This window comes from Schistocerca nitens, chromosome 3 (genome assembly GCF_023898315.1).
Source record: "Schistocerca nitens isolate TAMUIC-IGC-003100 chromosome 3, iqSchNite1.1, whole genome shotgun sequence".
NCBI lineage: Eukaryota > Metazoa > Arthropoda > Insecta > Orthoptera > Acrididae > Schistocerca > Schistocerca nitens.
The window spans coordinates 348923103-348935485 of record NC_064616.1 but is presented as its reverse complement, the minus strand read 5'-3'; the positions used below and the strand labels follow the sequence as shown (position 1 = coordinate 348935485).

The 12383-nt window shown below is 39.6% G+C and overlaps 1 protein-coding gene across 1 annotated transcript in view; it reads right to left on the bottom strand.

The window, feature by feature from the left end:
* LOC126248302 (5'-AMP-activated protein kinase catalytic subunit alpha-2) overlaps window positions 1–12383 on the bottom strand; it is a 175899-nt gene that overhangs the window by 45141 nt on the left and 118375 nt on the right. The window contains exon 11 of the mRNA XM_049949169.1: window positions 768–963. Coding sequence (XP_049805126.1) covers window positions 768–963 — 196 coding nt within the window. The remainder of the gene's footprint in view (window positions 1–767; window positions 964–12383) is intronic.

Below are 12383 nucleotides of genomic sequence, written 5' to 3'. Positions count from 1 at the left end.
CTCCCACGACTGCCAACATGGAGTCCATACTCCCATTTGCCAGTGGCTGAGTCCCTGTCAATAATGGCAGACCAACCATCACCCTAGCCTCTGCCTGCAATCCTCGGCCCTTCCAGAGGAGCTAGCTGCACCAGTGTTGCCCCCTTCAGTGGTTGGTACACTGCAGCGAAATCTCTCACCCTTGCCAGTGTTGCGACAGTGGTCACAGCAGAAGCCAGGCCAATTTCAGCCTTATGTGGCTCTTTCATCGGGGAGGAAGCACAATGATACAGAACAGTCACAGTTAGCAGTTCCTACGCTGATTTCAACAATTGTGCACCAGTACCTCACTTCATGCCATGCTCCGTCTTCCGAATGCTAGTGACAATCATTCACATTGATCGAGTTTGCTTTTATCCCTGTGCTTTGTCTCTATGTGGTGTTCTGACTCTCTGCTCCCCCAAAGATTGACTTGCATGTCATGTTTCATTCCCTCTTCTGGGATTCAGTTCCTGGCTTGTTGTCGAGCCACCATCAACTCATACAGTTTACATGGTCATGCCTTGTATGGATATTAGAATTAAAAGTCACCTTGGCTGGAAGCTTTGCAGGCATGTTTGTATATTTGTGAATCAACCATAATTCACTTTCACAGCTTCAGCAATACATTAGGTAGACCGTTTCAATGGGACCACAGAAATAAATCTCTGACGCTAATAAACTGACCCTAAAAGCAGCAATGAATAAATTTAAGATAAAAACTATCAAAAGTAAAGGCATAAAATTACCTGGTTTTGGTTCTTCTCCTGATGATAAGATCATGCTTTCACTATCTTCACTAGCTTCACTGCTAAGGCTTTTGAAGTCCAAAAGATAACTTTTATAATCAACTTGATATAGTTGCAGTGACATCTTAACATATTTTCCAGTTAGTTCATTCTTGTGTCGAACACGTACGTGGTAAGGATTAATAACTTTCCAATCCTGGAACAATAAATTCAATTCATTTCATTTCAACTCACAGATTGCAGTAAATATTATAGTTACTGACAGTAGTAGCAGGTTGATGAAGGAATCGTGGTCAATTCCAGACTGCAATAAAAACCAATAACAAAACCAACAGTAAGAGTTCTTATAAAAGTATGGCTATCCTGTCACATAAAACTGGAACAAGACTGTACAGAACTAGAGTAGTATGATCAGCCACACAAAAGAAGAGACATGGAAATGGAAAGAATAATATGTTCACCTTAATATACTTCTGTGTGTGTGTGTGTGTGTGTGTGTGTGTGTGTGTGTGTGAGAGAGAGAGAGAGAGAGAGAGAGAGAGAGAGAGAGAGTGCATGTGCGTGCCTGCCAAGGCAAAAACAAATGGCTGATGCATGAAATAAATGTATAAAATTGGTTTAAACACCACTCTGCTTCACTATGCATAGTCCTATTGGAGGTGATATGCCCTTCCACTTCCTTTGAGATTTGAACTGACTTAGCCACCCAATTATAGGGGGACCAACAGTTTAATGTAGACTCTAAACCATGGAGCAACTCAGCGTTTTTCAGATTAACAAACACTGCCAGAGGTAAAGAAGTGATAATTAACAGATAATAATCACCGGACTGATGAGGGCTGGACCCCAGCCCTTTGGATTCAGAGTCTGACACTTAACCACTGAGTCAAGATATGTTTCCAAAATAATATTGTTTATGCTATAAAATGGGATTGCATAAACCAGCACATAACAGGTCTGTAAGAGCTCAAAATAGCATACCAAACTAAATAGACGTTATGCCAAGTAGTACTGGGGCATGCAAGTATTCTTATGATTGTAGAGTATGCCCTGTACAATTCACAAACAACTTAGAAGCAACAGTGTGGTGCGCTGTCTTGCTGTACATGATCCGCCAGTAGGCCTCTAGGGGCCTATTAGGAGCAACGGAGTTAAGTTTTCATACATATATGTAAAACAATAAATCAAAGATTAGCATGAGAACCATTTCATTGCAGAAATCATACTGAAATGCATCTGCAATGATAATAGAAATTTTGTGGCTGGACAACATGTATTACCTGTTTTTCAAAATCATCTTGCTGTTAGCCTATCCAAGCACACACCGTGGCCCAACACAAATACTCAGTATCACATTATGTTCTCTCCTACACACTATACACATGCAAGCAGAGGCTCTCTGACCATGGAAGTAACTATACTGCAAGGAAATGCAGGCGGAGCATGGTGGCTGGTTTATTCAACCACGATGTATACATGCAACAGACATGAAACATAGAATCAGATTTTTGCAAGTAATATAATTTATTACAAGAACTATGTTGATATGCATCTGAAGTGACAATTTTTCTGTGCCTTTGCAGTGGTGTTATTCTCAAGATGGGAGATTCTCTGTATAAAAGTGTTTAACATGTGTACAACATCAAGTGACACTGAGACTTGTGTTTGCCCAGCATTCATGCTTTTATACCATAATGGTATGTCATCTGCTTGTGAAAAGTAGAAAATTCCCATTTCAAGTCCTGGTTTGGTATCCTGTCTTCATTCATCCCATTATATGGCCAAAACCACATCATCTATTTTTGTTGGATGTCAACACAGATATCCCTAACCATTTTCATCCTTTGTTGCATTACATCATTTCTTATCCCATCCATCATAGTAATCTTGAGCTTCATGTTAAGTAATCCATCTCAGTGGCAATCACTTTATTCTTATTTATTTTGCTGACATAACCTGCTCGATACAAAACTACACCCTGGACTATAGTCTTATATGTTCTATTCTTCATTGTTATTCTTATCTTTATGTTCCACAGAACAGAGTTAACTGACCTTGTTACACCTCATTCTTTATTAAACCTACTCATGATTTCATCATTACTTACGCCTTGTTTATTAAATAGTACCCCAAGATATTTTGCCTTTACCACACCTACAATTACTTTTCCATCGGCCACCAAATTATTTACTTCCTTCATTCCAAAGTCCATGTACTCACTGTTATAACTTCAAGTTGAACAAATATATTTCAAGGACGATGCAATACATGAAAGTTACAGATCAAGTAAACAGAGTAAGACGTGTGTCACTTTAACAGTCAAATCATAACTGAGTCCGAGTCTAGTGGCCGCTGGCTGGCTGGCCGCTTAGGTGGCGCTGCTGCTGCATGGCTGGCAGACAGCGCCGCATGTAGAGGACGTGCGTAACTGCGTGGCGGCACTTTGAAAGATCGGCGAGTCACAACACTCACATTTCTTCATATTCATCTTGGGGGGAAGCTTTATTGTATTGCTCTTCAAACTTTCTTATCATATACCTCAGATCATCTTCACATTCAGCTAGTACAATTTTGCCATCTGCAAAATCCAGGCTAAATACCTTGCTGTCCTCTACTGTCACTCCTCTAACCTGACATTTTCTATGACAAGTCTGCAGGATTGCTCCTAGATACAGCTTAAAGAGGTTCAGTGACAGCCCACATCCCTGCTGCAGACTCTTACTAACCTTGAATTCTTCTGTCCAACTACTCCCTATCCTTATTGTTGCTGTGTTATTTTCATACAATTTCATAACAGTCTTAGCAATCCTTGAACCAACTTTTCTCTCTTTCAACTATTCCAACAGTTTATTTGTGGGAACATTATTGCTGTATCCTGCTACTAGAGCATGTGTGTGCGAGTGCGCCGAGCATAGTGTTGCCGTGTATCTGTACTTAAGTCAATCGCAAACTGTATCGGCACGGGCCAGCCACTATTGGCTGCCTGTAGGAAGCGAGCACACAGCATGGTCTCTGCTGTGCTGTCTATTGGTAATTTGAGCCAATATATGCATGGAGTGCTGACTAATTCTCTGTATGTTCTTTTAGTTGGCACTGCTCACATCATTTGTCCTGTGCACCACTTATGTTGCACCTACTGTATGATTCTTTTGTCTTGTTACATGTGGAGTCATGAGAGGTTTATTTCCATTATTGTTCAGAGCCCTATGTATAAAGCCACATTTGTGTTACATGGATCAGTTTCATGTATTACTTGGTTACTACAATTATCGTATGCTTTCTCTAGGTCAATTAATGCAACATGCATCTCCAGTCCATCCTTTGTGCATTTTTCACATATTAGTTTCACTGTGAAGGTGATGTCCATTACCGACCTTCCTGCTCAAAATCCTGCTCGCTCTCCTTGCTGCTTGTGGCTTGTGGCTTGTTCCTTCCGCTACCAAATCTTTCAGTATCTTCCAATACAGTCTTCCAACAAAAGGGATCACTGCCAATCCCCCATAATCATTTCCATGACTGTGTGTCCCTTTCTTATGCACCTGTCTTTTGTAACATGTTTTACATTCCAATGGAACATTGTCTTCATTCAGCACACTTTTAGACAGCCACCTTAACATCTCCAACAACTTTTGTGGATCAAACTTTGCCAGCTATGGATATATTGATCCATTCCTAGTGCCTTCTTCATCTTACAGCTCCTCACAGCCTGTTGAAGAAATTTTATATCAAAATGTCATAGCTCCTGCTGCATCCTCACCTCACATTTTCGGTGAAAATTCATGCCACTTTTCCTGGAATAAATCCTTAAAATACATTGTACACTGATCATGACTAATATTATTATGATGTAACTTGTCACTGGTTACCACTGCCATTGACTTGCTTGTTGTCCATGCCTAAGCACTAAGGCAAAATTACCCTCTCTACATATTATCATCTTTTCCCTCACACCTTGTTTTTCATTTTTAACATTGCTCTTTTTACTTCTCTATTTAGTGTCCTATATCTATCTCTACTTTCACTAATATTCACAGTCAGGAAAGTCAAATAAGGTTCTTTTTTTCTTTTCAATCATCTCTGCTATTTCCAAATCCCAACAAACTGGTTTCATCTTCTCCTGATATTCTCCAAGGCCTTCTTTCATTGTTTCATCTATGGCCTTCTACATACGCTCATATTTCACTTCTACTGTTCTCTCTGCGCTCTCCAATTTTCTCAGTGTGCTATCAAGTTCTACTTTGCCGTCAGACAGACATTTTATATCCCTGGGTAAGAGAACAAAAATTTTTGTTGCAGCATTGTGCACCCCTTTTTGTGCTAAAGACAACTTTAATATGGAGTACTGAATATCACTTTTCCATCTGGCATTGTAATTATGTACCTCTTGTTCCTTTTGAACTGTAGTGGATTATTTACAACAAATTTCACAAGGGAATAAATATACTGTGAAGCAGTAGTCAGAATGCCCAACTCCTTAAACAGATGTCTATGAGATGATCGTGGGTAAGCACCACGTATTATTCTTACAGCATGTTTTTACACAGTGAAGATTTTCTTTCTTAAAGATGAGTTACCCCAGAACATTATTCCATATGACATTATTGAATTAAAATAGGCAAAATATGTCAACTTACTGATTTGTCTCTCCCCAAGATTTTCAATGATTCTAAGCACAAATGTGGCTGAAATAAGTTGTTATAGTAGTTCCAAAATGTGTTTTTTTTTCCAATTTAAATTCTCACCAATATAGACTCTTAAGAATTTTTAAATTTCCACCATATTTATTATTTCCTCACAATGTGTTACACTTATCATTGGTATAGTACCTCTAGATGTGCAAAAATTAATATGTTGTCTTTCTAAAGTGAGGGTGAGACCATTTGCAGAAAACCAGTCAATGATACTTTTAAGATCTTTACCGTTTCTCCTGTTTCTGTACATATGCTTGGATTGATTATGATAGTAGTGTCATTTGCAAAAATAACTAATTCTGCTTGTTGTCCACTAGAAGAAATGTCATTTACGTATTCCCAGCCAGAATTATGTCTCTGGACGATATTGCTTGAATTACTCAGTACGGCTTTCTACATTCTTTTGGTTAGATATAACATCATCCATTGGTTAGTTATACCATCAATCCAATAAAATGTCAATTTATGTAGGAGTATACTGTGATTCAAACAGTCAAATGCCTTAATGAGGTCACAGAAAATACCAACTGGTGCTATTTTATTATTTAATGCTTGTAAAATCTGGTTACTGAATGTGTAACTGGCATTCTCAGTAGAGCAACACTTCTGAAACCCAAACTGTGATTTGCTAAGGATACTATAGTTGCTAAGGTGAGATACTATTCTAGGATACACCATCTTGTCAAAAATTTTGGAGAATGATGTCAGCAGTGAAACAGGTCGGTAGTTATTGACATCTCTCTTATCTTAGAGAGGCGTTTAACGACGACATACTTCAGTCTCTCTGGGAAAATGCCCTGAGTTAGTGATGCATACATATTTCAGATAAGCCTGGGCTTATTACATGGAAACTCTACTGGAAAAACCATCAAAACCAGATGAGCTCTTATTTTTGAGAGAGTGTATAATTTTCTTGATTTCAGAAGGAGAAGTTGGTCATATATTCATATAACTGAATTTTATGAAGGTTACATTTTCAACACACTGTTGTGATTTTGCTCTTGAACTGTTTATCCCTGTGCTTTCTACTATATTTAAGAAATGATTATCAAATGCATTTCCTACCAGTGACTCATCATTTATAGCCTTTCCATTAAGTTCAACAGTGCTTTTGTCTTGTTATGTAGTGGGTTGTCCTGTCTCTCATTTCCCTACATTCCACTTAGCCTTGAGTCTGCTGTCGGAAGTACCAATTTCTGACATTATGTGCAGCTCCCTTGATTTTTTAATAACCTTTCTTCATAGTTTTGAGTAGTTTTTATAGTGTGCAACTACTGCAGGTTCCCTACTTGTTCTTGCCAAAAGATACATTTCCCTTTTCCTTTCACAAGATACTTTAATCCCTATAGTGATCCATGGTTTTTTAGTTGGCTGTTTAGTATGCTTTCTGATTAGCTTATGCAGATAGCTATTTTCAAATAATAATATGAATTTATCAAACACACACACTTGCTATGAATGGGCAAACTCAGAAATATGACCCCAGTAACCTTTTATGCTGAATAAAGTTGTTGTTGTTGTTGTTGTTGCTATTAAAACTTACAATATAGCTGCCCAACTGGGAAAGGGAACTATGGCAGAAACTAGCGCCTGGAATGTCGTTATTGAGTAAATAGATTAGCCAGCCACCCTGCAGCATACTAAAATTTCCAGCCTAAAAACTTGGGTTGGAGTCCACACATACACAAAATTGCACCAAATTCAACTTCTTGACAGTTGAAATATAGGACAAACCCTATTTAAATTTACACTATGCTCTCATAAAAATATAAAGCCCACTTCATTAAATGGTAATATGTATACTACAGAAAGTGCAAAGAGTCACATGTAAATGATGATTCGCACTGGACACCAATAGTGCTTCCAATTACATAATGGAAAATGGTGGTGTCTACACACCAGATACAATGTGAACATCACATCATGCTTCACAGTCCAGTACTGAATGGAGGAAGTGAAGTGATCAAAAGAAACCAGTATTGCAAAACATTGGAATATAGTGTCAAATCAAGAAACTAGTAATGATTCTAGAGTTAAATGATGGCTAAAGCAAAATTTATATTGGATGTTACTGGTAAAGGTCATGTGGTAAATTCTACACACTGCTGGAAGCTGAATGCTAAAGCAGTTTTAATACGAAAAGCTTGCACCTATTTACATTTTCATTTATGTACAGGGTAGACTTTTTCTTTGCCCATGTATTGAAAAACCTAAAAGTTTTTCACAGTCATATATTGCCTCTTTTTTGGAAAAATACTGAGTCTTAATGCAACCTCTGTAATGTTTCATGACAACAAAGCAAGCAATAAAACAGAAATGAAGAGGACGCAAAAGTCCAGAATCCACTACTATAGCATGGAGGCACTCAGTGCATACCGATTAACTTCAGATGTTAACAGACAAACATCAAAATGGCTAAACTTTTTCGAGAGAATCATTGATAAGGTTCAATAACATTACATTTTGTCAGCAGTTAGCGTGAATGTTTCCACTTGAAATACACTGTGTTATGTAGTAAAGTGGTGTTCCATGATGTCATGTCCATTGTAAATAGAACTCAAGTGGGTACGTCCTATATAAAGCTGAGTGAGAAAGACCTCATACCATGTTTGTGACAAGGAGGAGGAACCCCATAGTTGGACAGTAGAATTCGAGTTCTGCAATTTGTTGCCCCTTGCATCAAGTCACTTTTCCTTACAATGGCACATGACAGTGAGTTTAGAACCAGTAGGCCAATATCAAATTCTTCAACTCTGTCATCCTTACAGGTCTCACTGGCTGCTATATCAGCTTGCTCATTTCCCTTTAACCACATGTGCTTCAATATCTAGTAGCATACAACCTCCTTCCACTGCTGTTATAGCAGAAAAATGGTGTACTATATATTTGGGATCATTTTCTCTGTGCAAACATTTGTTAAAAGGCCTGGAGAGCACTAACGGCATTGGAGCAGAAGAGAAACTTCTTCCTTAGGTCTCACCTCATCTGCTTTAGTGCTGTAACAATCATGTACAGTCAAGAAAATAAAAGTGTTTGCACTGTGCCTTCGAGGGGAATGACCACATAAAACAAACATAGGAAAAGCAGATGTGACACTCAGATTTATAGGAAGAATCTTTAGCAAATGTAACATGTCCACTAAGGAAGTGGCTTACAAGGTGCTCGTTTGACCATTTCTTGAGTACTGTTCATCAATCTGGGACCATTACCAGGTAGCACCGATAGAAGGGAGAGAGAGGGAGGGAGGGAGGGAGAGAGAGAGAGAGAGAGAGAGAGAGAGAGAGAGAGCAGCACACATGATCATTTATTCAGCGGGAGAGGAATACAGACTTGCTCAACAAACTCCAGTGGAGGACACTACAAGAGAGACAGTGAGCATCACAGAGAGATTTACTATTGAAATTTCGAGGGACCACTTTCTGGGAAGAGTTGGACATCATATTATTGATTCCTCCCACAAATGTCTGACAAAATGACCACAATCTTGAAAGTCTCTTCAGGTTTGCTGCCAGATCCTAAAATCAACTTGACTCAACATTTCAGTGATCTAACTGGTTGCCATCTTCAGGAGAATGCTGCTTCTGCTGATGAGTCCTGCTAAGCACTGATGCCAGGCTGCAAATCGATTTGCGCATTTGATGGCTGTTTTTAAGGAAAGTGGATACTCCGAGAAGCAGATTCATCGGGCTATGGAGTTTGGACCATCTCTGGAGGTGCATGAAGAGGAACATAGATCAGTACATTAAGAGTGTGTTCCGTCCACTTTCTAAGATTGGGGCACTACTCGGCTCTGTTAAAGATGATTTGGGGCTTAGGAAACCCAGTGTATACAAAATTCTGTGTCAGTGTGGGAAGGCTTACATTGGCCATTCGATTCGCACAGTTCATGACAGGTGTGTGGAACATCACCATCATACTAGGCTACAACAGCTGGAAAAATCAGCAGTAGCAGAATACTGCTTAAATGAGGGACACAGTATGAAATTTGATGAAACTGTGATAGTTGCCAACATTTCCAGTTTTTGGAACAGTGTCTATAAAGAGGTGATTGAAATTAGGTTGGCGAATAATTTAATCAACAGAGACAATGGGTTTCCTCTTAGCAAGACGTGGAATCCTGTATATCTCGCATCAAAATTGAACATTCTTCGGTGCGGCCCTGAGTGCGATATACTGTTGCCAGCAGTGTTCTACTAAGGGCGGCGCCACCTCCCTGTCTTGGAGGGCAGCAACTATGATGGGTGGCGCATGCACCGTCTACTGAACGGTGGCCTATATAGGACATTGATATGCAGCCTGGCATCAGTTCTCAGTGGGACTCATCAGCAGAAGCAGCATTCTCCTGAAGATGGCGACCAGTTGGATTGCCAAAACATCGAGTCAAGTTGATTTTAGGATACGGCAGCAAACTCTAAGAGACTTTCAAGACTTATTACACCAGGAAAGCCTACTAGTCACAAAATGACCACAATGACAAAATTCTTGAATGGAAAAGGGAACGGATAATCAGTTAGTGGTACCAAAAGTACCCTCTGCTGCACACTGTCAGGTGGATTGTGCAATACTGATGTAGATGTGAATGGAAATAGCTAAGTCCCACATCAGGCACTCTCAGTGTGTAATCATGTCGCACACTGTTGCAACACTTTCTCCCCATTAATGCCCATGCTGGGCTATAGCTACACCAGCCACACAAGCAACTCTGTACACCAGCATGCCACAGACATTTTATGCGCTGAGTTAAGGCTCATTAGCTGTGTATGTGGGGACCAATGCCATAGGCTCCCTCCATTGGCCCCCAGTGTGAGTCTGCAACACAGGTTGCAAGTGCCAACTCAAAACTAGCACCACCAATGCCAATGATATCTACGCTTTCCTATATTTAGGACAATGCGAACCTTCAGGATCAGGCCATGCTGTGCCTTTAACTGTTAGCTACCTTGCAGCCCTCAAGATTTGGACACATTGTTATGCGATCGACTTTGTATTGCTCCCGGGTGTTGTTGTATGTTGTTATAAGTTGTACCATTCTGTGATGCATCAAATAAACAAATTCAAAAGCCAGTTTTCACTTGTACTGTGTGCAACAATATACTTTTTTTTAAATTATGCACTCAAACGCAAGTGTCAAGCTCAACATACTACTTTTGCCTTTTTATTTGGGAACACCAAAATTCACTACCATTCTCAATTCCAAAAATAATCAAGTCCAAATTAAGTTCTCAAGAGGAGAGCTTTGTCTGTGGATAAAACTATTCACAGAAGTAGCAGAGAGAACAGGAAAGCAGGTGCAGCAGAAAAAAAAGTCCTTAAGATGCAATCAGGGTATGAGACAATAAATGCTTAACTCATAAAATTTGGTCCTTAAGTAAACTTACAATTATGCTGGGAAGATTAAGTTCAATGATTTTACGTGATCGGTCTGAATAAGACATTCAAATTACATCAGAAAATGTTTATTATATCAGGTTGGATGTGTATAATGTTACGAAAGAGATAAGCAGGTACGAAATTTGCACAACCTTCCAATTCACAGGATAAGCACTGAATACAGTTTCAAAGGAAACAAAACTCAATAATTTTGGTGATATGTGAGTTTGCAAATAAAATGAAACAGCTAGGTTCTGACTAAAATAAGTGCTCAGTTCTGTTGGGAAGTATCAGAACTTAGTTCTCATAGTACCTGAGGTGTATGGCGGTGACAATAAGACATTATGGGGCTGGAGATTGTTGAATTTCAAGTTTTTTGAGTGTTTGAACTTGTAGGGCTTTAATATGTGAAGCTGAGTAACTATTGAAACAATATTCATATGATTATATTCTTCACACAGTACCCTTTCATTTGATACAATGAATCGTCCTTCAAACCACGTAGCTTAACTAGCTTCAAACCACACAGCCTAACTATGAGGCTAACTTTCTACTGCTTATGCCTAATATACAATACCATGGGTATCCTAATACTATGCAATATCTCATATTAGCACATGCTATCTCATATTGGGGTAACCTCACCTTGCCACCCTGGTAGCTGGATTCAGACACATGTTTTTACTAAGCGGTTTGAAAATTTTGTGAACTTTGTGAAGCCATCTGGTAATGTTCCTGTTGTGCTACTACTTGATGGGCATTATATCACATTTGTATGACAAAGCCAACAGCCTTGCCGCAGTGCTGACAACAGTTCCCATCAGACGACCAAAGTGAAGTGCTGTCGGGCTGGGCTAGCACTTGGATGGGTGACCATCCGGTCTGCCGAGCACTGTTGGTAAGCAGGGTGCACTCAACCCTTGTGAGGCAAACGAACCCTCGTGGGGCAAACTGAGGAGCTACCTGATTCATAATTAGTGGCTCCAGTCTCAGAAACTGGCATACGGCCAGGAGAGCAGTGTGCTGACCACACGCCCCTCCACATCTGCATCCGCATCCAGTGACGCCTGTGGGCTGAGGATGACATGGCAGCTGGTCGGTACCATTGGGCCTTCATGGCCTGTTTGGGAAGAGTTAAGTTAAGTTATGACAGACAAAACAAGAGAAAACGATGTCCACATCATCTACTTAGAACCACATTCCCAGCATAAAATGCAGCCCCTTGTGTGAAATTTATGGGACCATTTAAAACACCTTATCCCAAGAAATAGAAACCTGATGGGAAAATAATTCATTTCAAGTAGTAGCCTTATATTTTATTACAAGGTTATTTGGAGTGGTCTACTTGAGAGTAGTAACAATGGGAAATGTTATAAACAGACTCTGAAAACTGGGACTCTTCCCATGTAATGGGCATGTACTTAGAGACAATGACTTTGCAATACATCAGAAGTTTGACACACGAGATGTAAACAGAGTATATGTGGGCCCAAATGGTATATAGCCAGCTCTCAAAATCAGCAAGGCACATCAAGAGTCACCTCTGCTCTAGCAG